The following is a 25,371-nucleotide window of genomic DNA, read 5'->3' as shown; positions in this document are numbered from 1 at the left end:
AAGGTGCTGCCGCCGCGCGCTAACGGTCTCTAACGGCGGGTAACGGCCRCTACGCGGGACCTCCTGTAGCGCGGCGGTGGGAGGTCTCTGCCTCACCTCCCTCCCAAACCTCACTTCCCCTCGGCCGCGCTTCCCCTTCCGCCGCGGGGCCGGCCTTGCGCGCGCTGTCTGCTGCTACCGGCCGTTAACCGTCCTTAACGGTGCCTGCGGCGCGCGCGGCTCCTGCCCTTTTGCTGGGGCCCGAGGGARCTGCTCCCTCTCGGCACCGGCTCGGCCGCCTGCGCCTTCGCCGCTCTGTAAAACGCAGTGTGAGTACAGGTGCGAGCAGCGCCTCTGCCGCGCCGAAAGCAGCGTGTTTCCTCTCCAGAGAAATAAAAGGGAGAGGCGCTGTGAAAGTCCCCGTCTGAAGGGAGGGAGTACGTGAGGAAAATGTAGGTTATCCGAGGGGTTTAGCTGACTCGCCCGGGAAGGTGACCGAGGCTTCAAGTTAGCACCTTTGTCACCTGCTGGCGCAGCTGCTTTTTCGCTGATTCAGCTAATAGGTTGATCGTGCATTGCCTTTTATTCAGCCTTTGTCCGTAGCAAGGAGCCAATATAAATGCAAGTCGGGTTTGTAAGCAGTGTTAACTCTTAGTATGATTCTTAACATTAACTGCTAATGCTGAGCTTTATAAACTTTGAGGAGGAAGATTCACCCCAGCTATAGAGATTATGGTATGTTGCTKCTGCCCCCCCTCCCACTTCCCCCCCTTTTTTTTCTACAGAGTTTCTTTCTCTCAGGGATGGGCTGCTTCCTGAGAAGTGAAACTTGTTTTTTTTTATCTCCAGTTATTCATGTGAGAACAGAGTCCTTGGGGTTAAGGAGCTTTCCAGAAGCTTATTTTATCTATGYGAGTCTTTCCAATGACTATGGACGTTCAAGGGTTTTGCTGCAGGATGTAGGAATGAAGGATGCCTTTAGCAGGTATCTGTCAATAAAAAGCTTAAGCACAGACACTTCTAATATGAAATATTTTTAGGCAGTTGATTTTTAAATATTATTTTAGCTTTCTGTTTTTTCTATATTTCTGTGTTCTTAAGATTTCTAATAATATGTCTTAATGACCACTAATGACTTTATAGTAATCAGTAGTGAGCATGGATTGTAACTGTGATCTGGAGAGCCATGGGGTGTCATAGTGAAAGAGGAGAGAAAAAAGTATGAAATAAGCTTATTCTTAGGCCTGTTTACTATTTAGATGTTTCCAAGATGGCTTCAGAGAAAAATAAACTTATTTTCTTACATGAGTAAAAATTCTCTTGGATAGTTTCAAAGGTAGTTTTTTTCTTCACAATCCAAAGTTTCCCTAACTTTCAGATAGTGATCTTTTAAACTATTATCACTTTATCTGATGATGACAACTAAGACTTAAGTGTATAGAGTAGAATAGTACATGTGTAGTAGGAACCATCTGTGCGGTGCGTGGATTTTGACAAGGCCATGCTTAACTCTGCTAGTGGTGTAGGTGTTTGTAAAAGTCAATGAATGATCTGAAGGGACATCAACAAGCTGATTTAATTTCCTCTTTAATTGTCACTTAAATCATCTTYGATATAATTTATGCTGGTTGTATTTTATTTGATATATAAATAGATGCTGTTGTATGTTGAGCCTAGCTGAAGAAATCTATAGGTGCCAGATGTATGTTGTCAGTTTCMCAAAACGTGGGATCAAGTTTGGTATATATCAAATTTTATCACAACTCTTATTGGAAAATAATCTGATCTAAGGCAGAATTGCAGAACGATCGAGTTTGGAAGGGATTTCTGGAGATTTGGACTAGATGATCTGTAGAGGTCCCTTCCAACCTTAAATATTCTGAAATTTAGTCCAAATCTGCTGATTAAGCAGAGTCACTTTAAGTATATTGTGCAGGACTATCTCCAGATGGCTTTTGAGTAGCTCTCTGGGTAAATAATATTCTGACACTAAAGCAAAGTGTTAGCTGTTTGAATACACCTAAGTGACCATAATGATCTTTTCTRTGCCTAATGTAGTTGATGATAGCCSTGTCATAAACTGGAGAAAAATACTTCGTATTGAAGTTAAGGTCAGTTAGGTTCAGCATAGTGTTCTCTGTCAAAGTTTGTCAGTTCAGCTGAAATGTTCCTAGGGTGTACTTTGTCAATTTTGAGAACCTACACTAGCTGTTTCCCATTTTCCTCCTGGTCTCCTTACTAGCTCACCAGAATAGTTGGGAGTGCCAGGAAGCAGGAAAACAGGGATCCAAATGAAGCTCTGTAGAACTCTGCTCCTTGCCTGTCCAAGCCYCTCAATACAGAGTGACCTCTGGATTGCCTCCGATTCAAAGTTTTTCGGAGACTGGATTTCATTAGGCAAAATGCTCAGGAAGAAAGCTTCWGTGGGCAGAGAACTTTTGATTCCTTTTTGTTGTGGTAAACATCAATGTTTTCTTCTGAGAAGAGAAATATATTTTGAAATATTCTGCAAATGGAATTACAGTTAGCAAGCTTCATTTAAAAGCTGTCAACCATACTGCCTGAAGCATTTGGCAGTTAGTCTTCTCTTAAAAATACTAATCATCAGATAAAATCCAAATATTGACTTGGTTTACATATGAAAACATTATTTTCCTGGTGAGTCCTGAAATAGTGTGGAGAGATGTAAAACTGAGATTATAGCCCAGTGGGATGATTCAGAATGTGTTGAACAAATTAAAGCTAATTTCTTGTTCCCYATTGAATTCCCTGTATGAGTAATCACATTTTACCTTTCTAAATTACATCAGAATTTGGAAAGTTACTTGCTTTCTCTCTATACTTTAATGTTACGCAGCACTACTTTATACATGTTCACGTGGACCTTGTGATGTGTGTGTCATACACAGACCTCTATTTATTGCTACTGGAATAGCAATACAATTCTATTTGTACCAATAGAATTGGTACCAGTATGTGAAATGAATGCAAATTATACTGTGGACAGCTGTGTTGTAGACAGGATAATATAACAGAGATAATTTTGTGTATCGTTTACAAAGCACTTTGAAATCATTTGGAAGCAGATTTGCAGTTTTATTTTTAAGATACCACAAAAAACCCACACGATTAAAATGCAATGTGTGCCTTTGTTCTTCTGAATCAAGTACCATCTTAGATGCTCCAAATAGGTACAGAAAATAAATGTGCAGTATATGTTTGTACTTAACATATTGAGCATTTAAGCAAATAAGTTTGCTTCTTCTAGTGAACATTTTTGTTTAATATTTATTATGTATAAGTATTTACCCTGTTCAACATGATAGACCAGACATAGCTTTAAGTGATCTRGAGCAAACATGGAATTTCTCTGTTAAGTAGGAGGAAAAGTTGTTTACTCTTTGTCACAGTGGCACAGTTGGATTCCATGCACACTAAGTCCTCTGAGCTCCAGAAGTTATCTCATTTCTAATGCTCTAAGTGTGCAAGAAAATAACTGCTGATGACTTATTTCATATTCTGATTGCAAGGAGATCCYCTGCAATTTCTTCTGGTTCTACTCTACTGCATTTTTTTGTAGTTCATTGAATTCCAATTACATCTTAACTAAAACCTAAATCAAAACTAATATTCATATAATTAGTATAATAAAGTATAATATAATAAAATTATTATTATAATATAATAAAAGTGAAGAATAAGAATGTCCTAGTTTGTTTCCAAGTTGGGATCAGAGTGTTGCATAGTAGTTAGACWAGGTATGTACAGAACTTGTCACTTTGAGTTGAGGCTTTGTTCCCATCTGTGGCTATGAAAAGCTTTCTCTGTGTTGTCTGATCTGTGAATACTTGTGAATAAGGCATGTCAATTTAGATGTACGTATTTTTGTAATGTAGCATTACTACAGCTTCAAGAAAATGTAACAAATGATGAAAGCCATTTGATCATTTTCATTCCAAGTTTGTGAGTAAGCTATGATACTCTGTTTAGATCTGAACCCAAGTGCTGCATTTCTTTGATATATTTCTTCCTTTTTTTAATGCCAAATTAGTATAGGTCTTAACAGGGATGGAAATGCTCTGCAGTTGCRCAGCTATACAGGTTTGCCAGAGCTGCCATTGCAGGTAGCACCTGAATAAGGGGAGGCACTATTACAAAATGAACAGTTTGCTGGAAATCTTCCTTTCAGCCACCTGTTTGCCACCAGCTAGAGACTAAAGCTGGTGAAAAGGCATTGAATTTGCAGCATGTGGCATCAGCACTTAGACATATCTACTTGAGGGCTAAGAGGTAGTCAACAGTTTAAAGTTCTTGTACAGACCTATGAATCCCTTAATTTTTCTTCCCTTGTTAATTTGCTTCAGYTGTGGCTTCAGCAACTTTTGTTCCTGTGTAAACAGTAGCTTTTTTTGCCTGCATAGCACTGTAAACAGGACAACTCTTAATTGTGCAAGTAAGGTAGAAACCTAAGTTCAACATAGTAGAAACATTCTCTATAAAATGCTAGTCTAAAATGAGAGGCTTGTTTTCCAAATTTAAAGTATTACTACAAAAAAAAAAGCAATTAGGCAAAATAAAGTTGAAATGTGTTTATTCGTAAGATATTTTTTGTATTTGTTCAGAACTTCTGAAAGAAGGTACCATTCTTATACTCAAATTCTGGCATTAGTGTAAGTCCATTTTTCTTCAGTTTAATGGAAGTTGTTAGTATTCTCATGAAAAGGTAATTTAAGAACTTTTCACAATTGAAACGAGTCCACCAGCATTTCAGACTGCTAGGCATTTTTCCTGAGCCTTTTAAATGTTTATGATTCTGCTTCAGAAATCAGAAAATATTGAATAGGTTCTGATAACTGCCATGAGCAAATATAGTTTTGATTGCTGTTAAAAGTGGTGGTGCTTATGTTTGTCAGCTTTGAAAGGCCTTCTGTCTCCATCTGTTTATATTGTTGCTGTGCAGGATGACTGAGGCTGCCAAGTGCTTACTTCAGCGCTGCGATAGAACAGATATAAAAARCTCTTCATGTACACAGGAGATAATGTCCTCATCTCTTGTTTAGACAGTCTATACATATGCTAAAATTCTGTGATATGTTTTGGTATTGTGTTGCTGTCAATATATTATAAGCAGACCTTGTAATATATTTGATAAATGAAAAATATGCTTTTGTTACATTTATTTCCTATAATTACATTTCTAGTTTTAAGATGCGTAGGACAAGAGGAAACTTACAAAGCTTCAGTTCTGATCTGAAGGCCACTGAAGTCAGTAACAAGTTAACTTGTTTCAGTTAACATTTCAATTTACATGGCCCTTGATCAAGCTTTGGAGTCTTTTGCTGGTCAAAGTAAGGATTTTACTTTTTTAGTTCCTGTATATGTGAAAATCTGTGAAAGCAGCTATTCTCAGTGTTAATAAAATAACAAATTTATCTTTAGATTTTTTCATTAGTTTTAGTTTGAAAAACAAAGAAGGAGGTGGTGGAAGAACCAAAATCAGTATGTTTGAGACATGCACCTCGCTATCAAATGTTCTTGCAATGTACTGATTAAAGGATTTGTGATGGGAAAGGTAGCTGGTAGACACACATAGTTGTGATCTTGCAAACGGTTTCCTTTAACAGGATTAGGAGAGAAGCAATTTCAGTCAATATGCTTTATTTCCTAGAAATTACGCTACTGGTGAACTGCTCTTTCAGTCAACATGGCAAAGAGGTAGTTGGAAAATATGGTTCACCAAGGGCAAACAGAAATGTGTTTGAAAGTAGCATTTAGATTTGAAATTGTAATATTTTGCTAACAGCCTTGGAAGCCTGGTATCAGAAACTGCAAACCAGTTTWCACTTGCTTTAGTGCTGAATTGGCAACCAAGTGCATTTTGTTTAATAAACATTAATGCTCTTATAAAATAGACAATACTAGTCTCCTATAGCAGCTTTGTTTATTTTTCTGTTAACAGGATGAACTCTTTTTTTCTTTTTGGAGACATTGGTTATGAAATTGTGAGTTAATCATTTAAGCATTTTAATTTCATAAAGAAGACTAGTTAGTGGCTTTTTTGGAGGATAGGGGAGTTGGAAACCTAGGTCCAAAACACTTGCATTAGATTTATTGATACAACTAAAGTTTGTTCATCAAAGAAGTCCATGAGTARACTAAGTTGTTCCACATAGATATACTAAGTTATAAGATGTAGTAAGTCCACGATGTATTTTGGAAAACATCAGCCTCAGATTGTTCTCAATACTAGAAGTACATATGAATTCTTTTAATCGTCATTCAGAGACTTCAACAATTGTTCATGGGGCCATGTTTTCATTCAATGGRGCCATTTTTTGTTTTCTCATAATAGATTGTAAAAGAATATAAAATCTAGAGCTGAGATGGATCCCAGTTATGGTCTGTATTAGATCTTTAGCTTCATGCACTACTAGTTCTAGAATGACTTGCTGGGAGTGTGAAGAGACTGCAACTGAACTATTTCCCAGTCATTCCACATACAGCATTTTACCTCCGTGGGCTGTGCATTGACTCCCCAGTCATGAGGCTGGTTCATTCCTGCAGTCATCATGAACTCTTCTATCATCTTTGCATGTAAACCACTATTAATCCTAAAGATGAATCACATGCTTTCTGCCTCTAGTGCTGCTCTTAACATTTAGATCTTGAACTCTGAAGTCAATATTTTCTTGCAAAGTAATGGGATTAAACCAGTCTTGAATTACCATGTATACTGTTTTAAGTACAAACTGTGGTGGTAAATTTCTGATACAGCCTGAAACTAGACTGGCAATACTAGTGTGTTGTGGAAAACCCTAGGTAGTCTTTATCTAGAGCTTGTCTCCACCGATCCATAAGAGATTAGCRGATGAGTAGGTCATTACTAATTCTTTTGGGATATCCAGAACTCCCCACCCCTTTCTAAAATACTAATGTTATTCTCATGAGTGAGGATTCTTTCTTGAAAGGTGTATTTTACTGCTGAATAGAATGTTACTATTAGTCAAAGTCTACCTTTTTCCTCTAGTCACAATTTAACTCATTTGGAGGATAAATATCGTAATGGAAGGCCATATAGACATATATATCTTTCAAAAAAAGAAGAGAGGCTTTACACCGCTCTGCAGTGTGGCATATTACGGATGGAGAAAGTCTCTATCCATTTTCACATGCCCAGTGAAAGCTCAAGAGCTGCCCACTAAATGATTATATCAGTGCTATTTGAAAAGTAGTGTCTGCATAGAGTAGCTATCAGGATCCAGAGCTTCAGATTCAAAAAGTAACCTGAATTTAAAATGTAAGTGCTTATGTTTGTTAAGCAGTGGACTTTCCCAGTTAAATAGATAGGCATAGGTAGAAGGACTAGACAGCTTAGTTATAATTGGGGTTATAATTTTATTTTTGATGCTAGTAGAGTAGAACTTATTTGACAAAATAAGAAAATGATGTCAGTATTAAGAATTATATGGTTGTGCAGTTTTTAATTCTTGTACACATAATGCCATTTTCTTTTCTATGTCTACCCTTTTTAACCAAGAATACCATTTTAGATGGACACTACTTTGTACAGTTTCTTCCTCATCTCCATCTAATTGAGGATTTATCTTTGCTTAATTATGGAACACTAAAGCCTTGACTCTGTGCCCCATCACTTTTTTTCCCTGTGTCATCTGACTGTTCAGGTTTCTGTGTAATTTGTGCTGGCATTAATCAGTTGCAGTTCATACTATATTGTCATACAAGTTCCTCTTGCGCAAGGATTTTTGTTAATACATTGAACATTTTGACTCATTTATCACTGAATGCTTAGTATTTAATCAATGAGTATTATTTTTATTTTGGGAACAAGCCTTTTTTAATCTAATTTTCATACTACAGATTTGATCTGCATATGTAGTTTTTCAGATAGCTGCTAACTAATGTGATAGTTTAGCCATTTGCTTTGCTATTTTATTTCTGTTTTTTTTTTGCTTCAGTAATTCAAAACTGCCTTATATGTTAATGCTAAAATCAAATGTTGTCATATTTCATTTAACATTAATTGTTTTGAGCCCAGGGCTCTTAAACTGCCATCAATTTGCAGAATATGCTAGTTTTGACTGCAGGTTGAAGCTTTATACATGGAGCTGTGAATATCAGTGTAATCCTTGCTATGATGTCAGGTAATCCAGTGAGAACATTAGTTAAGAATAAGTAGTAGTAGAGTTTGTACTTTCTTTTATTAGAGGAGTGACTGTAGTAAAGGTTACCAGTTTCTGTGAAGAAAGAAAATAGGTCATATATCCAGGGTAATAACTTTTTTTCTGCTGTGTCTGCTAAGTTTAGAATCTTCTTAGTGAATGAACATGCTGAGCCTTTGTATGTTCAATAGCAAAAATACCTTGAATTTTTTTTCAGTTTTCTAGTTTGCTTGGGATCTTTTCAGTAGGCTGATTTACTGTAGAAAAAGATAGATATATATGTGGCAGCCATATAGATCACTGTTTCAAGCATTTTGTTCATAATTGGTAGACAAAGATAGTTATTTCGGGAAACTTTTGTGGGACATACCTGTTGAATGAGTAGAAAAGAATCTGGTTTTTGAAGTATAACTGAATTATTCTGAATAACTAGCCTGTAATGTGCATGACTGCCCTAAAATATGTTTTAGATGAGAGATAGGAAAAAAACTTAACTTGATGTTTCAAATGGGGCAATCTGCATTTAAAAGGCACCTTTGCTTCAGTCAGCTGTGTTGATAGTTACTCAGTGTCAGCTGTTCTCTGTTAAAGCTTGACTAGTTTGCTAAACTAATGTCTACCTAGACCACTGAAAGGTAAAAGCTTATATATTAAAAGTTAATGGCAATTTCTTTCATGTATCATATACTTTTTTTGGCTATAGCATTTAATCTTCCTCTCTCCAGGATTTTTTTTGCAGTTTCATTAATTTAAGATATTCTGAAATATTTTTATTATTTTTTCTTTCGAGTGCTCTAGTAAATTAACAACCTTGCACCTTATCCATAATGCATGTGAAAGAGCACTTGCTAGGTTGACATTGGTGCAGTGCTGTGCAGTGGGCCTGCCACTTGTGTAGCCACAATAAAGAGCAAGTGTAGGCAGTGAACCATATATGATCTTTGTAGTGCTATTTGCTATTGCAGAAAGCCAGCCTGGACCAAGTCTGAATGTTGTAATTCCTTGAGGGAGCCTTATCTCTCGAAGAATTTTAGTATTAAAAAGACTTTAGACAGAACAGTGTGTCTTTTCATTGCTGTGAAGGTTGAAGCGTGTTCTTTATTGCGGGGAGCAAAAAAACAAACCAACCTAAAATAGGTAACTTAGGAATTTGGCATTTTCAGAAATGCAGACATCTAGAGATTTGCATAAAAAATCACTACTAGGTAGCTAAAAGTTCTCGGTTTAATTTGAAAATCATGCTAACATCAGAAGTATGTGTGTAAGTACTTTCTTGAGACTGCGGATTCATTAAAATGTTTCATATATCACAATCAAATACATGGAACCCAAGGAAAATATGCTTATGATACCCCAAGAAATATGTGGTATACTAAAGAATTGTGTAAAATGTGGCTCAAAGTAGGGAAAGAACAGACAAGGTCTGATAAGGCCAGTTTCTTTGGAAGTTGTCTGATAACCTGAAACACAAGGCACCAATCCTATCAAAAACAAAACAAACAAACAAAAAAACCCTGCTCTTTCTGGTTGCAGGAAGGTTAAATATTTGCTGCTGTAGTGCAGCAAACAGTGAGAGAAGGAACTCTTGATTGAGCTGTTGGTCCAAAAGAGGTGTTGTGAGCTTGGTGTCCCCACTGGTTTCTCCTGGAACTGTCTGTGCAGTTTCTGGCTTTACAGCCATGGAGCACGGCATGATCTAGGCATGACTTGTGTGTTCCCAGGTGGCCTTTTGTGTATGTGTGTGGGTGTTTTTTTTCAGCTGACAAATATCTAACCTTAAATACCTTAATAGTGTTAAGAATAGGAAAGTTACTCCACTTCAAAAGTGCAAGAGTGTAACTTTTGTTAGCTAATGTATCTACTTGTGGTAGGAAGTGAACAATGTTTTACTAACACTAGTAGATTTCCAATCTATCCTGGATTAGAAAATTAATACCTTTTCAGTCTCCTTATGGGGCTGAATATAGTATGCAGGCACCAGCATAGCCCTGTCTAATGTTGCCCAAAACATGGGCATATCTTGTCAATGGCCTGTGAATGTGTGATTTGCTTCCATTTTTATTATCCGTCTTACCTTTTTTCTGAGTCAACATCATATACAAGTGCAAAGGTTGTGTGAAAGCTTTGTGTTGAATATGGATTTTTTGTTTGCCATAGAGTGGAAGTCACATGCAATATGGCTGAACAAATTTTATTTCTCCTACCTCCAAATGACCTGCAATTTAAAGAGGCTTTCATTACAGCTGCCTATATGCTATAGCCACTTAATACAAGGTGATGTATGTAAGAGGGCTTCTAATAACTTTCCTAAAATTGGAAATATTAGCTTCTATATTCTTAACACAAAATGGTTGAAGTTATGACCCTAAATAAGAATCTTTTGTGAAAAATACTGAATTTGTGCAGGAAGATCTACTTGATTATTTTTATAACATTATATGGTGTTCTGGTGCTTATATYATTGAATTAAACCAAAATGATTTTCTTGTCTAGAAATAGATTTTATACAAATCTATTAAAGCCCAATCAAGTATTCTGTTTAGAAACTTTTTCTAGTCTCCTGCTTGCTTCAGTTTAAGAAAGCAGCAAAGACTTTTCCTCTAAGCAGAAAAAAAGGCTAATGCTGGTTTAGGATTGTTTTTTATCTTCCCATCCTGACCAAATTTGTAGCTGCTAATGTGCTGTAAATAGARTTGTTATGACCATGTTTGATCTTGAGTGAGACCAGCTGCCTCGTTTTAATTTTAGTTTCTGTATTACTTTATTAATGTCAGTTTATCAGAAACGGTAAGTCCTAAAATAAGCTTTTATTGCATTGTTACCTATTGATAATTTCCTGTGAACCTAATTTTTTTCTGACAAAAACGTGATGATGTCACGCTAATGTGAGTTCTTGGAATACTTTACGATATTGATTTTCTTTGATAGAAGGTATAGTATTTAATTTTCTAAAAAAAAGAAAACCTCAAACATAGGAGTTTGAGAAATGCATTTTTATCTTTTACCTTTTACCGTTATCTTTCTTTCTTCCCTAGGAGGTCACCGTTCTGAAGAACTTTTAACTTCTTTTATTTGTAACTAGCACTGTATGTTCATATCTSTACTATCTCTTAATTATGTGTTTTTTGTATTGCAAAACAAAAATCAATAAATTGTGTTTATTTTTTAAGATAAAATCTTGTAAGGGACAAAAAGGCAGGSCTAGTGTCATGGGAATTATAAAAGCCCGATACCTTTACAAGAGTGTTAGAGTAGCTATATTGAAAGTATATCTGAGTGCTCCTGTTTTATTGCAATTTAATGCCACATGTGCCTTTTATGTCTGTAAAACAGCAGTATCTTTCTTGAGGTCAAATGGTATCGTGGTGCTGTGTTACTTTTCATTGTCAAAAATGAGATATTAAATAGATCAATACTGGGATTTTTTTAATATAAATATTTAAAGAAATGACTTTATGCTTCATAATAATCTATATTCTAATAGCGTTTAGAGGTAATATATCTTAATCACTGTACTGTAGAGGCAGATGAAGGAGGCTTGTGATATTTCACAAATCTAGGTATTGACTATCAAAGTTTTTGCTATACTACAGTATCCGTTCAAGGGCAGAGCTCTGTGCCCAGTATTCTAGAAATACTAGTTATATGAGCAAAATAACTAGCTTGGAGTAAAATTAGTTTTAGTTAAATTGTTTGTTTTAGTAAATAAAACTATGACGGTTGACTGAGAGCTTGGATTAAAACTTGTGAAGCATGTCACAACCACCAAATGGATATAAGGAAGGAATTGAACATAAATGAAATTAGGATGGCAAAAATAAGAATCTGTCCTGTCCGTCAGCTGCACATATGTACATGTACTCCCTTTCTCACACATGCATATTTTTTTTCTTGAGAGGTCCAAGCAGTTTACAGTGTAAAACTACCATTTATATATCCCTTGGGTTGCCATTCAGTGACAGAATGGTAATAATCTTTTAAGCCCACCTGGTATGTTCATCATAGATGTAGCACATGGAAGTACAGTGACAGAACTTTGTTTTTGAAAAGGCAAACAAATTCTGGAGGAAGAACTGAACGGTATGGTAAAAGTGTCAGGAGTCTTCTGTAATGTGATGAGAATCTTGCATTCAGTGATTTGCTTCTGTTCTACTTCTCCCTTGGTTGGCAAATGCCTTAGTTTTCCTCTYCTTTGTCATGTAATGTGGGCTTTCCTCTAGAGAGAAACAGTGTCTTGAATTTAGCTAAGAGTCAATACTCCAAATATGATCATGGATAATTCTTTTTTTTTCCTGTGMCAAGTTCTGTGAAACATAGTGGGTGCTCGGGTTCTGTTGGGTGTTTTTTTTCGCCTTTTTTGACTCTTGATGCTATAGAGGTGGGAAGTCATGGAGTAAAGAGTGAGAGCTGGAGAAACTGGTGTATGCTGTCATAAATTTGTGATAGTAGTAATATTAATATTTAGTTGCAGTGCCTTGCAAGTGCAGCACTTGTCAGTGTAGTTACTAGTTTTTCTAATAGATCATTGACCCGTCAATCAGACTCTGACCATTTCAGAGATAAAAAGCTAGGTTTTCATTGGCTGTTAGGAATAGAACTCCTTCACAATTAAAGGTGTATAATAATTAACAGATATAATGGACATATGTTTTGAAGCTTCAGTTATGTCTTTGAGCTTTAGCTGCTGGTGTAGTTAACCCTCTGTCTATCCACAGATAGTTTACATTGTCAAAATTAGTTTTGTGATAATGACATGTTCCTATGCATGAGGCTGATGGGTTTTTGTTCATTTTGAAAAATGTTCTGTAACCCTTTCTGTAATAAGGGTAGATGTTAATCTTCCTTCAAGTTTTATTCTTTTAAACCAAGGCAGAGAATTTGCGATGTATGCTTGAAAGAACTTTACATGGAAAAAATTTACTCAAATTATAATAAAACACCATGATTTACAGATTTTAATGATTATAAATATGGATGATTACTGATACTGCAGCTTGATATCTTTGATCTAATAAGTCATTTAGCAATTGTCTAAGCGAGTTGCTCTAGACTTGTAAGATGAACCAGGAAGTAGATGAAGGTCCCCTAATGTTCCTAAGACCTGAAGATATTAAAAATCAAGATTTAAGGCTTTTAAAATGTAAATAATTTTAAGTTGAATTTTTTTAGGTAATATCAAGATTCAGTTGTTCTGATGTAATATACCAAATGCAAAAAAAGAATCAAGAAGAAATAGGAAATAGAATTGAAATTTGAGGTAAATTTTAGTCTAAAACATCTGAATTTACTTATTTTTATTAATTTGTAAATGTTGTATGGGGAAATGAGAGACAAGATAGCACTGCCTTTTCTGTAGATACAGAATCTGAAATGTGTTGCAACTCCCTGTTATAAACTGGCTTTTAAATGCGCTGTTTTAATTATCTTTTCAGCAACCAGATTGTCTTTCCAGTATCTTCAGAACTAATCAAGAAATTTTTGATGATTTCATAACTCTGGATACTGACACTGAACCTCCGTTTTTCTACAAGAAAGCTTAGAAAGGGCTCTATTTTTAATAAGCTTCCTTTGAGGGCACAGAAAGCAGGTAAGCAAATAAAGTCCTGGGCATGTTTTAACTCACTTAAATTTAAGATTTTTTTCCCCTGGAACTTACAGAATCATAGAATCATTATGGTTGGAAAAGACATTCAAGATTGAGTCCCACTGTAAACCCTTTAACACCATACCTGCTAAACTATGTCCCTAAGTGGTCCCTACACCTTTCTTGAACACTGCCAGTGATGGGGACTCCATCACTTTCCTGGGCAGCCTATTCCAATGCTTGACTGCTCTTTCCATGTAGAAATTCTTCCTAATGTCTACCCTGAACCTTCCCTGGAGCAGCTTGAGGCCATTTCCTCTTGAAGCTTTAGTTTTCCAATATGCAGGCATCAAATATTTTGCTTAAATTTGTGGGATTAGATTTACGAAGAGGTAATCATTCTTAACCAACCTGATAGCCTCCTACGATGAGAAGAGCAGGCTAATTGCAACATTATTGTGTCTTGTAGCTTCTTATATGACAGAATATATCTAGCTTCTGTGGTTGTATATTATTTTTCCAGTTATATATTTGAGTTGAGGATTTCAGGAGGTTAATACTGTTTTTGTTTGTTATATACATGCAGTAGGTGTCCCTATTTGAGCGGAGGAGTTGGACTAGATGACTTTCTAGAGGTCCCTTCCAACCTCAACCATTCTGTGATGTGTTACGCTGAGCTTTTTGAATATGAGGGCTCAGCGACCACTAGTGGAATGTTAAGAAATTGACTTTAATGCCAAGTGAAATATGCACATATTTGTCATTGATGTGTTTGTTTTAAAGTTTTCTCTTTTCTTTGCAGCTGGATTAGCTTTTGGATTCTTTCTGGTGTTCTGCATGTACTACTGCTACAGAATTCCTATTACAGCACATTTTCTTATCACCGCTCCCAAAACACAGATGTTATAATTAGGTGCCTGCATTTTAATGAGCACTGGTAGCTGTCTGTAAATGCTTTAAAATCACAGTATAGTAGAATTATGAAAGTAGTGAGGGTTTTTTTTGTGACTTGTAAGGCAGGTACATTTTTAATGAGAGAAAAGCTAGTCCTTTCCTGAGCAGTATGACATTATTCTATAATAAAGTTACTTCTGAATCAACTGCTTAGGTTCCACAGTGACTGCACATTGCTTATTAAATAATTATAAATGTATCGATAGCTTCTTGAAACCTATCTTTGATAAAATAAGTATGTACCTAATACAGTATTTTTGTGCTTAAACAGCAGTGATGGCTGGCTATCAAATAGTGTTTTAAGCTAACCTTTTTAATTCAAAATAAGTCCATTTCTAGTTACCTAGTAATTAATTAAATTTTTAACTTTCCAGGGGATTAACTTGTCATAGCYGTTCTGTAAGAATTGGTTTTTATAGGCATTTACTTTGTAAGATTTAAATTGAAGTYCTAGATAATGATTTTGCATTTGAGTGTTTAATTACTAATGTCGATAAATAAACATCAGAACTCTATTTAGATAATTAAATTGTTAATAAAGGAAGTTTAGCTTTCTAGAAATTGTTTGAAACTTCTCAAAACTAAGTGAACATGCTGTGTCTGATACATGTTTGGGATCAGTATCCAACAGTTTTATGTAAGAAAATTGTACAGTAAGTAATTTCTATTTTTATATTGCATGCATTTTTATGTTTTTTGAAGAATAAAGTGGTATTAATTCTTTTAGCTATTAGAAAAACTACTTTGATCTGTAGATATTTTTGAATTCATAGAAAGACTCTAAACACTGTTTGACATTTGCTAATATTGAGCATTACATTTATTGCACAACCCTTATCAATGTAAATAGCAGTCCAAAATGTCTACAAGACCTCAAATCCATGTTTTTGTTGGAGCACCCAGAATTCCAAGCCAGTTAGAGGTGTCAGAATTTAGTACTTCAGTGCTTGCTGGTGAAAAATGGAGGGAACTCCACTTTTTATGTGATGAACATGGTCTTTTTTCTGGTAAATGCAGAAGCACTGACCACTTAATGTGTCAGGGCAAAAGCTCTACAATCTTAGCAGTTCCTCCAAATGTTTACTGCTCCCAGAAATGTAAACAGAGAGGCTTAATGGTAGCAAAAGAGTGTTGCACGTCTCCTGTAACTTYGGCAGAAACTAGTGGTACTGCTGCTAGGAGGACTGGCAGTTTAACGTTTTTGGGTTATGAGTCATCTAAAGACAGAAGCACAATTGCAAAACAGACTGCAGATCAACACCATCTTCAAAAGTCTGAAAAGGCAGATGAATGGGATGAAAAGCTATTAGATGGCTGTTCTGACCTCACTGAAGGACATGTCAGTCATCTAGAAGTTAAGTGCTCTGAAATTTTGGATTTGGTTACTTCCACTGCAGAGATTAGCATTCATCTAAGATCTGTGGGACAAGATGTTCCATCAGCTCATATAAGTGACTGCCATGAACCTCTAAGTCAATATCTGGATATGTGTTTTCCCTCAAATCAAGACTCAAAACCAAAAGGAGAAAATGACTGTTCARACATTGAGGTGTCAACTGATACTGAATTTCGTAGTGTAATGACTTCAAGTCAGATGGCTGTTCTTGCACAAGGTGACACTAAGATGCAAAATGAGATGCAGAAAAGAACTATGAAACTGCTGGAGACAGAAACAGAGAATAAACATAAAGAAAGGCAATATGAACACTTCAGTCTTAATCCTAATGTCAGAACCTGTCATGCTGTGACTGAAAATGCATGTGAGCAAGAGTATACAGGTTCTCTTGAACTTTTTGATTCTGAGAGTGATAGCAAAAGCTTCTGTTTTGAGGCTACAAAAAGAGAAGGAAGTGCTCATGAAAATACAGAGGCATCTGAAGAACAACTTAATGCCCCTGTGGAACAATTAGTAAATGAAATCCATATTGAACCTTTCAGCTCAGGAATACTTTGCTCCCAAGTAAGCAGTTCTTGTAACAGCGTTTTTAAAAGAGCCTATAAGTCTGAAGATTCTCTTCATGTTTCTAATTCTCCATTTAAAAGGCAAATGAAATCAAAGAGAGTTAAACTGAATTCTTCTGTAACTGATCCTGAAATCACAATGGATGAAGAGAGGATGACAGAAATCAAAAAAATTCAAAAACACCTTCTATCACTACTTAAGAATTGCTGCTGTAAAAATCAGAAGTACAATGTTTTGGTTGCAATAGTACATCCCTGTCACATTAAGGAAATACAGATAAAGACAAGACCCAAATCTTCATGTAAAGTTCCAGTGGCGACCATTGTAGTTACTGACCAGTCCAGAATTGAGAGAAAGGTGGTGCTATGGCGTGCTGCTGCCTTTTGGTCACTCACCGTGTTTCCTGGGGATATTGTGCTACTCACAGGTGAGATCTGCTTTGTTGCTGCTTCCAAAGATCTCYGAAAAATATGCCAAAAGAACAGACTATGAACATGAATTTGAAAGTGCTKCTAATCATCAAAAAATGTCTCAAGATCACTTCAGATTCCTTATTGGAATATTTTCAGRTGCTGATCCTCATTTATGTAGAGTCTTTGGTCTGAGGCGTAGCAATGCGTGTCTCTACAGAAGTGCCTTAAGCAGACAGATGTATTTGTTAACCAGTTGGTATTACAGCTGCTAAGGTGCATGTGCTGCCACAGACTGGAAGATGTGCTAATTATTTGATTTATGGGTTTTTTTGCTTTTGTCTTTCTGCTGTTGACCAGCAGATTGATCAGAAAATTGTTGGCTTTGGTCTTGGGGAAATACTTTGAAGAATCTAGTGCTAGATGGTTCATGTAGAAATTGGGTAAATGGGATAGACTGGGTAAAAAACACTTTCTTCAGTTTACCATTTTCATAACATGTCAGCTGATCATGAAGACTGCTCTGACTAATCCTTTATAGTCTTGATTGCTAACAGGAGCAAAATTCTCTCTGAGTAAAAGAATGTATCTCATAAGAATGCAGTGCTCTGAAAACTTCAGTACAGCTAATTTCAAGTTGAATTTGACCAAAGCTTACCACCAAAATGGTTATATTTGGCCGTTTTGTTTCATATATTACGCAGTAAAAATAATCTTGTTTGAATACTATTACAGTTATGTTTTAAGATGCTTATTTTTATTAGAATTTAAAAGAGAAAAAGTTGTTGTTTTGCCATACTAGGTATTTTAGAGATTGAAGATAAGCTGCGCTTTTTCTTGCTTCTGTTTAGACTCTTATTCCAAAACTCATCAAATGGGCTTTTATGTAAACATAGTATTTTATTATGCCCTCGGCCATTTTGCCTATATAGTGTTTGCTATTAACTGCTGTTAAACTACTTTTTAAAAAATTGACTCAGACTTTGTAAATGATTTTACTAGCTTCAAAAATAACTTTGTTTCAAAGTGTTCTCTCAAAAGTGTTCTCTCTTTCTTTGAAAGACTGCATATATGCTGATTCCTGTAATTGTGTAGGAGTTCGTGGAATTTGAACGTTTCCATGGTCTCATGCAGTTGTCCAAATTTAGCAGCTTGCTCCATTCTGTTAGTAACTTGCCTCTTTCCCCTGCTACTGCTACCTGTGATCAGCTAGTCAGGCTCCTGCTTGTGCTGCTTAGCCAGTGTTTAGCCCTGGCAGCTGTGAGATGCTGAGATCAGTATGCCAGCAGCTCACCTAGCAGTGTGCTTGGTATATGTTTATAGGTTATTTTTGCAGCCAGAATGTAAAACTTGCTCTGCAGAGTCTTTGACAGCACCTATATAACTACAGCTTTGACTTAGGTGCTTTTTTTTCCCTAAGCACCTAAGGGTGCTTATTAAAACTTTTAGTAGTGTCATTGATCCTGTATCATGCTGCTTTCCTGTGTGTGTTCCTTGGGAAATGGTGTTATATGTTGTTTACATTGTCTGTCTGAAATATGTGAAGTTTCTTTTCCTGCAAGGCTATTACATATATGAATATTAAACATAGATTGCACATAAATAAGAGCGACCAAAATCTCATTAAGGAATAAAAACATTGCAAAAGGACATTTAAAAATCAAGGAGATGCTCTGGAAGTGAGTAGCACTTGAATAGGAAGAAGCTTCAAAATGAAACATCAGTTCTGAAATTAGTTTCAAGATTTCTGAATCTATAGTCAGAAATGTGCTTTTCAGTATGTTCTATATATGTGGATCGATTAGCCTGCTTGCTGATTCTGCCTTTTCTGTTTTTTGTTTTGTTTTTTTTTTGTTATAGATATCATTGTGTATGAGAATCTTTGGTTTGGAGAAATCATGCTGCAATCTACATGTACCAGTCAGTTATTGAACCTGGGCAACTGCTCAGCTCTCAATCCAAAACAATGTAAGTTTGGAATGCATAAGAGATTCCACCAAATCACAGTAAATGGGCCTTTAAAGTACTCCACTTGGTAGTACTATTTTATGTACAAGCCAAAATGTAAATATGATCAATTGAAGTGTACAAAATACTAGAATACAAGAACTAAATTGTAGCTGTAGAAGCTTTGAAGGCTTAATGAAAAAGTGAATTGATCAGCAAGGAAAAATCAGCAGGGACTATTAACCATGGACTTTAAGGTGACTTAAAGTATAGGAGGCTTGTGGAAAATAATTGGAAGWTCTGCTATCGGTGCTATCTGTTTAAGACATCCTGGGGTTAATGGTCAAGAATGGTTATTCCTGTGTTCTTACAAAGTTAAAATACAGTGCTTTCCTACTTCTAATAAAGGAATACTCTGCTTTAAAGTAGACTTTTTGCACTTTGAGATGTTATCAAGTGGAGGCAAAATTATTTTTGAATCAAGGACTATACATTTTTGTATTTTTTGGCTGCTTAGATTTATCGTGAAACATGGTTTTGATTTTGGTGCTTTTCCTAAGTTCATCATATAGGAGATGTTGGTGTTCTCCATGCTTTATTGGCATATGTATCATCAGAGTTTTCCCACTTTGGAGACCTTCCATGTAGACAAGTTCAGAGATTGGACAACGTTCAGCATGTTCCACTAGATCAGCTTCAGTCAAATACATTAGTTCACTCGGTCGTAAAAATTATCAACATCACAGTGTTAACAGGTAAGTTAATGCATGGGGCTTCCACAACTGTAGAATKGCCTTGCAACAGTCACTGTTTAAATTTTACCTGTTGTTTGTTTCCCATTCAATACTGCTGTGTTTCAGATGTGAATCACAGGAAAAAGCCACTCATAGAGAGTGAATAAAGAACTTCAGTTACAGACAGGAAGGAAATAGTGACTGAAATCAGTTGCTGAAAGGAAGCTCTTGTCCACCAGCTGTTCTAATAGCGAACACATTTGGGGGATAAGCCTGCAGGCCGAAAGCACTGATAACCAGTGTTCCTGACCACTGTTTCAGGTCGGGAGCACCATTACTAGTGTACTGACTGGCCAGTTAGAAGGTCTGAACATCTCCAGAGCTCCTAAACRGTGTGGCAACATGAATTTTGGCAAGGTTGGACACTAGCGAGGCACRTTGATATGAAGTGCGGTGCTGAGAAGTGGAGTGGACAGCAGGAGTTCTCTTCTGGGGGAGCACCTRTGTAGCAGAAGTGCTGAGAAGGGGTTATTGCAATTACAGTGAATGAACTTTTTTGTCAGGAACAAATTTGCTTGTTTTTGTTTTATTACTAAGAATCYTTTCCTGAGGTATCCTGATTGTGAACCCATGTGTTTATACTTTTTTATTATTCCTTTTCTTAAAGTGAGTGGAGTTATTTCAGAATTCCTTTTTTGAGGTCATTTTTCCATCTTAATTTTTTTTACTGTGGTGAAATTCATAACATTTCCATCTTCATTATAGTCAGACCTTAAATAGCCCTTTGCCTAGCGTCTTCTCAACTTCTCGAAATGAAGAGCAAGTCATCCTGGTATCTTCTCAGTATGTTATGCACTGCRTCTTAACAGTTTTTTGATAGACCTTGGGTGTTTAAAGAGTTTAAAGACCACTTTACCACCTGGAGAAGTCATCCATTTCCTTTTTTCCTGTTAACTGTTTTGACCTTCCTCCTGTTTCTGGTTGCTCTTTCTCAGTATTTGACAAAATGCTTCCTAGATGGATTTCAGCATATTGCACTATCATCTTGTTTTAGTGTTGCAAGGAAAGAAATGTTCTTACTCATGCTGTAAATGCCACCTTTGTTCACTGTAAATAGAGAATTTTACAAGGCAGGAATCTCTAATTCATTATTGTATATGGATCTCAAAACTTGCCTCAGATGTAAAGTAGGAGCTGTTATCCAAGAATTTTATTTATGAAATACATCTTTAGAATGATTTTTCAGACAGTGTCCTGAATGAAGAATGTCATAGGGATCATAATTGTTTCAGTCTATTTTTAATCTTCATAACATGTTTGTATACAGCTAGTTTTCTTTATATGAGAATTTCTAGAAAAAATCTCTATCCTAAGTACATTCCACAGCAGTTACAGAAACATTAGTTTAAAGTTTTGCTTTAGTCTGTTACTAAGGTATTTTGAGTAGATTCTTTTTCCAGCAAAGATAAGCTGGAGATGCTCAAAGATGCTCGTAGATAACTGCTATTTTTCAAGGAGGTGTCCAGTTGCTGAATACTTAGCTTCTTGAGAAATTCTTGTTGGATAAAATTAAATTAATATTCTTTATGAATTTCAAATTAGTTTCATGTTCATGAAGAAATTGGAAGTTTTCCTTCAATTTTCTCTTGAAGAAATTGTGGGCACCTTGTGTTTTCTTAGAATTTTATCACAATAATAGTCATATGATTTCATCTTTGTGTTCAGAGGCATTTTCAAATTAATATAATTTTTTTTCCAGTAAAATAAGTTGATGTTGTTTCAAACTTTTTCAGAATCTGTGTACAACTACAAAGGGGGAAGCGAAAGAAAAGTTATTTTAACAGTAGAACAGAAGAGAGATCAACATTATAGGATGGTCCTGTGGGGAGCAGGGGCAGCTTGGTGCCCTCAACTTCAAATGAAAAAAGGTAAAGTTTTTTGACCTACTGTAGCAGGAATTCCTTGTTGCCGTCCATTGCCTTAAAATGATCAACTGATGACATTTTCCTTTCAACCTTTAAATATTCCTGCATCTGTCTTTGCGAGGACAATATGGTGGATATTAATTTAAAAAATGCTTTTTTGAAAATAGTACCATTAGCAACAATTTCAATGTGTTGCTTTGAGTCCTGAGGAATTTTTGTGGTACTAAATCATAAATATTGAGAGAAATCTCTTTAGACCTATGACTCCTTGGCGTCTAATTGTCATTTAATTATGGAAAATGCCTTGTGTGKTAATTAAATTTCATTTAAGGGAGGAAAAATATATTTGTAAAGTAATTGGTAGCTTTCTTAGTATTCCAGTTCCATCCTTGAAGGAATTTGACAGGGTAATTGGAAGCAYGATACACTGAAATATGACAAATGTTAGCACCAGATCAGCTAAAAAAGTGGTTGAAGTGGTTGAACTCTGTCATGCTTTATAAGTATATTGATTCTTCTAGGATATTTTTGTTTCATTTCAAATACTTGTATTTGTCTAWCTTTTTCCTGGAAAATCCTTTTTATCATAACCATTTTATCTCTGCATGTTATTGTTTTGATAGAACAAATGTTTGATTAAAGGTGTCTTGAACTTTTTTGTAGACAACAAAAAAAATTAATATACATATTTTAAAGCACAAGAAATTATAGTCTGTGTCTGTTTTATCCCAAATCCTGCATTATTAGCATTGCCTATCATTCTGAAACTTTGAAATGATCACTTAAGTCATTTGACTTGGAGTATGTTTTAAGCTTTCTCTATACTGATGAAAGCATAATTTTCTGTTGGCTTTAAACAACTGTGAGGTTCTCATTCAACATTTATAAGAAGAATAAATGATATGTATTACATAGTTATAAGGTTGGAAGTAAAGTTGCCAAAGATGTTGATGTTAAAATGTTTTACTGAGTTATTAGTCAGTGTTATAGGTAGTTTGTTTTCTGTTTTCAGTTTTCAAAGCATAATTAAATGTTTGAAAATTATTCCTTTCTATCTTTTTCTGTAGAGCATGTATGGGAATTTAAATACCTTCTTGTCCGACATAGTTCTGTCTCAGGTGACTTTGAACTGCACACAACTCCATGGTCATCCTGTGAGTGCTTGTTTGATGATGACAAAAGGGCAATTGAATTTAAAGAAAAGTTTCAGAAAAGTAAAACATCCCTCCTGAAAATGACAAATCTCTCGGCACATTTGGAAGAAAAATGCTCAGGTAAATTTGTTGTTTGCAACTCTGTAGTATTCATGTAGTGCAGTGCCAATATATAGTTCATAYAGTGCAGCAAAATGTATATCGTTATGCCATGAAAATGCTTTTTGTTTTGTTAGAATTGTTTTGGGAGCCTGAGTTTATTCTGGTTGTTGCTCTTCACTGCCAAACCATGCTCATTCAGTGATCTAGTACCATGCAAAGGTAGCTTTGGAAAATACAGAAAAATTCCACCTTTTGTTCTACATACCAGCTCTTTTAGTTATGGAATTAATCACTGAAAGAGTTAATGGAATTCTATTTCTCTAGAACATGATTGCAAGAATCAAATATCCTTCTTGAAGAAACTTCTGGAGCAAATGCCAAAACTTATTGAGCTGACACTATTGCCTTTGCAGCAGCCATATAAAGCTAGATAAGTGTTGTTATCTATGTGTAATTAGATAGCAGAGAACTAAGGTGTTAAAAAGATTTTATTATTGTCTCGCTCTGAATCAAGATGGTGGAAAAGTAATTCCTTTATGAAATCTAAACATGGGTTATTAGATTATTTTCTGATTGTTATACCTTCTTTTTGAGCACTAAGTCTGGAAAGGGTTCATTAAGTTTCCTAGTGGAGTGAGCAAACCTATATAATGTATCAGATACTTGATCCAAATGACRTATTTCCAAGTAGTATTTTATCCATGAAAACCCACACAGTTTTGKTTTATATATTGTGAAAATGACCAAGTAGCTTTTGTATACTAATTTATAGGAGTTTATCAAATGATTTTTCATTTTCTTGAATGCTCCAATTTCATTGTATGTACTTGGGCTCAGTTTCTAACTCAGTTCTGTTGTGTTCATGTGACTTAAAGGAAAATGAAACTTTTATTTTACTCTTTTAATAAGAATATCTAATTTGCACTGTCACAGAATTCTATTCTTCCATTATGGTGTAACATTAGAAGAGACACCATCTCATCTTGTGTGTCAAAATCAACTATTTCAAATATGAAAWAATGATTTGGATAATTTGCTGGTTCTGTTGGCCATGGAAAGTAGTTGTGCAGCTATTTAATCTATCTTTTATATAGATCTATCTATATTGGTATCCATCTCAGTAGTATCTAAAAAGGCAATACATATCTTTGGAGTTAATATTTTACTGCAACTTTTCACTGCAGAAATAGTCTGAAAAGATGAATGTGCTTCAAAAGCAAAAATGTTGTGCAGAAAACTTTCATAATCATGTTTTTGAATCGGGTGTTATACTCTTGCTTTCTGTTGCTATTCTGTGTTATACTGAATGCAGATTTGATTGAAATTTTTTGTAGGAGTGATTCAACTGAAAGCCCATATCTTAGAGCTGAAGTTTACTGTTTCAACGGGCCACTACAGGCAACTCATCTTCAATGCTAACACTTCCCTGGAGAGCGTTTTGGCTTCTCTGCCCATGATGACCTATTCGGGTTGTGCTAAGTGTGGTGCAGAGCTAGAGGCAGATGAGAACAAGATCTACAAGCAGTGTGTTAGATGCTTGCCATACAACAAAGTAAAAACATTCTACAGGTAAGCTCCAAATTAGATTTGTGTACGCTATTAGGAAAGTGTATTTTCAACAACAGCTATGTTAAGCAATCATAAGTTTTGTGCGTGTTTCATATATGGTTCGTTACCTCCATTTTCCTAAGGAGCTTTGAAGGAAATAATTAAATTACTATATTATCACTTGCTTTGCTGTTATTAATGGTGCTATACTTTGTTTAATTTTTTTGTCAGTCTTTCTTCATTTTTTGAATATTAATGATTGCGATCATGAGATTTACCCAATGAATGATCTAAGATGAAAGAGCACCAGGGGAAAAAACTTCTTGAGGCTTTTGTTTCAGCCTAGCTCTGAAGTTGTGTAAGTGCACAGCTATCATTTCAAGCTGAATAATTTATTTTGGCCCTGTAGAAATAAAACCAACCAAGTTTTCAATAAAAATTCTTAGAGAGCAGAGATATTAAGTGATCAGCAGATGGCACTGTGAGGCAAAATACATATGCACATTTATTACAGACAGAAATAGCTGCAGTTGATGCTAGAACCTCACCGTTAATTGCTAAAAATGTTCAAACTTTAATTTATTTCAAGGTTTTCATATGTAAGCATTATCTTGCAAGTCATGACTAGAGAGTCAATTCTGAGGCGATGATAGAATAGAATTCTAGAAGAGTATGCAATTTTCTACAGATATTCTTTTTAAAATTATTCCTTAGCTAGTTTGTAGTGTTAGACTAATGAATCTCTAGGCGCACTCAGTAGTTACTCACTTGACTTGAAATACAAGAATCCTTTGTCTAGCAAGGTGTCTTTCTCCTTGTGCAAAATATTTTATCTTGCATATTTAAGAAGAAACCAAGGAACCTTGCTAAGGCAGACTGGTTCTTCAAGAT

General features: G+C 35.6%; 1 protein-coding gene across 7 annotated transcripts in view; it reads left to right on the top strand.

The window, feature by feature from the left end:
* The first annotated feature begins 116 nt into the window (after positions 1-116).
* Positions 117-25,371, top strand: part of SHLD2 (shieldin complex subunit 2) — a 28,742-nt gene continuing 3,487 nt past the window's right edge. Inside the window, exons 1-9 of one of the 7 annotated variants that reach the window (XM_026043051.1) lie at positions 117-308; positions 829-964; positions 13,592-13,746; positions 14,546-17,087; positions 18,931-19,038; positions 19,578-19,772; positions 21,545-21,679; positions 22,744-22,950; positions 24,267-24,501. In XM_026043051.1, coding sequence (XP_025898836.1) covers positions 15,557-17,087; positions 18,931-19,038; positions 19,578-19,772; positions 21,545-21,679; positions 22,744-22,950; positions 24,267-24,501 — 2,411 coding nt within the window. In that variant the 5' untranslated portion in view covers positions 117-308; positions 829-964; positions 13,592-13,746; positions 14,546-15,556. Of the gene's footprint in view, positions 319-537; positions 715-828; positions 965-11,226; positions 11,246-13,389; positions 13,417-13,591; positions 13,747-14,545; positions 17,088-18,930; positions 19,039-19,577; positions 19,773-21,544; positions 21,680-22,743; positions 22,951-24,266; positions 24,502-25,371 lie in introns of those variants that run through there. The other 6 variants (XM_026043052.1, XM_026043053.1, XM_026043054.1 and 3 more) reach the window with 6 other exon arrangements.

The sequence above is a fragment of the Nothoprocta perdicaria genome, unplaced genomic scaffold (assembly GCF_003342845.1).
Source record: "Nothoprocta perdicaria isolate Ctin4 unplaced genomic scaffold, notPer1 scaffold_32, whole genome shotgun sequence".
NCBI lineage: Eukaryota > Metazoa > Chordata > Aves > Tinamiformes > Tinamidae > Nothoprocta > Nothoprocta perdicaria.
This window is presented reverse-complemented; position numbering and strand designations above follow the sequence as displayed.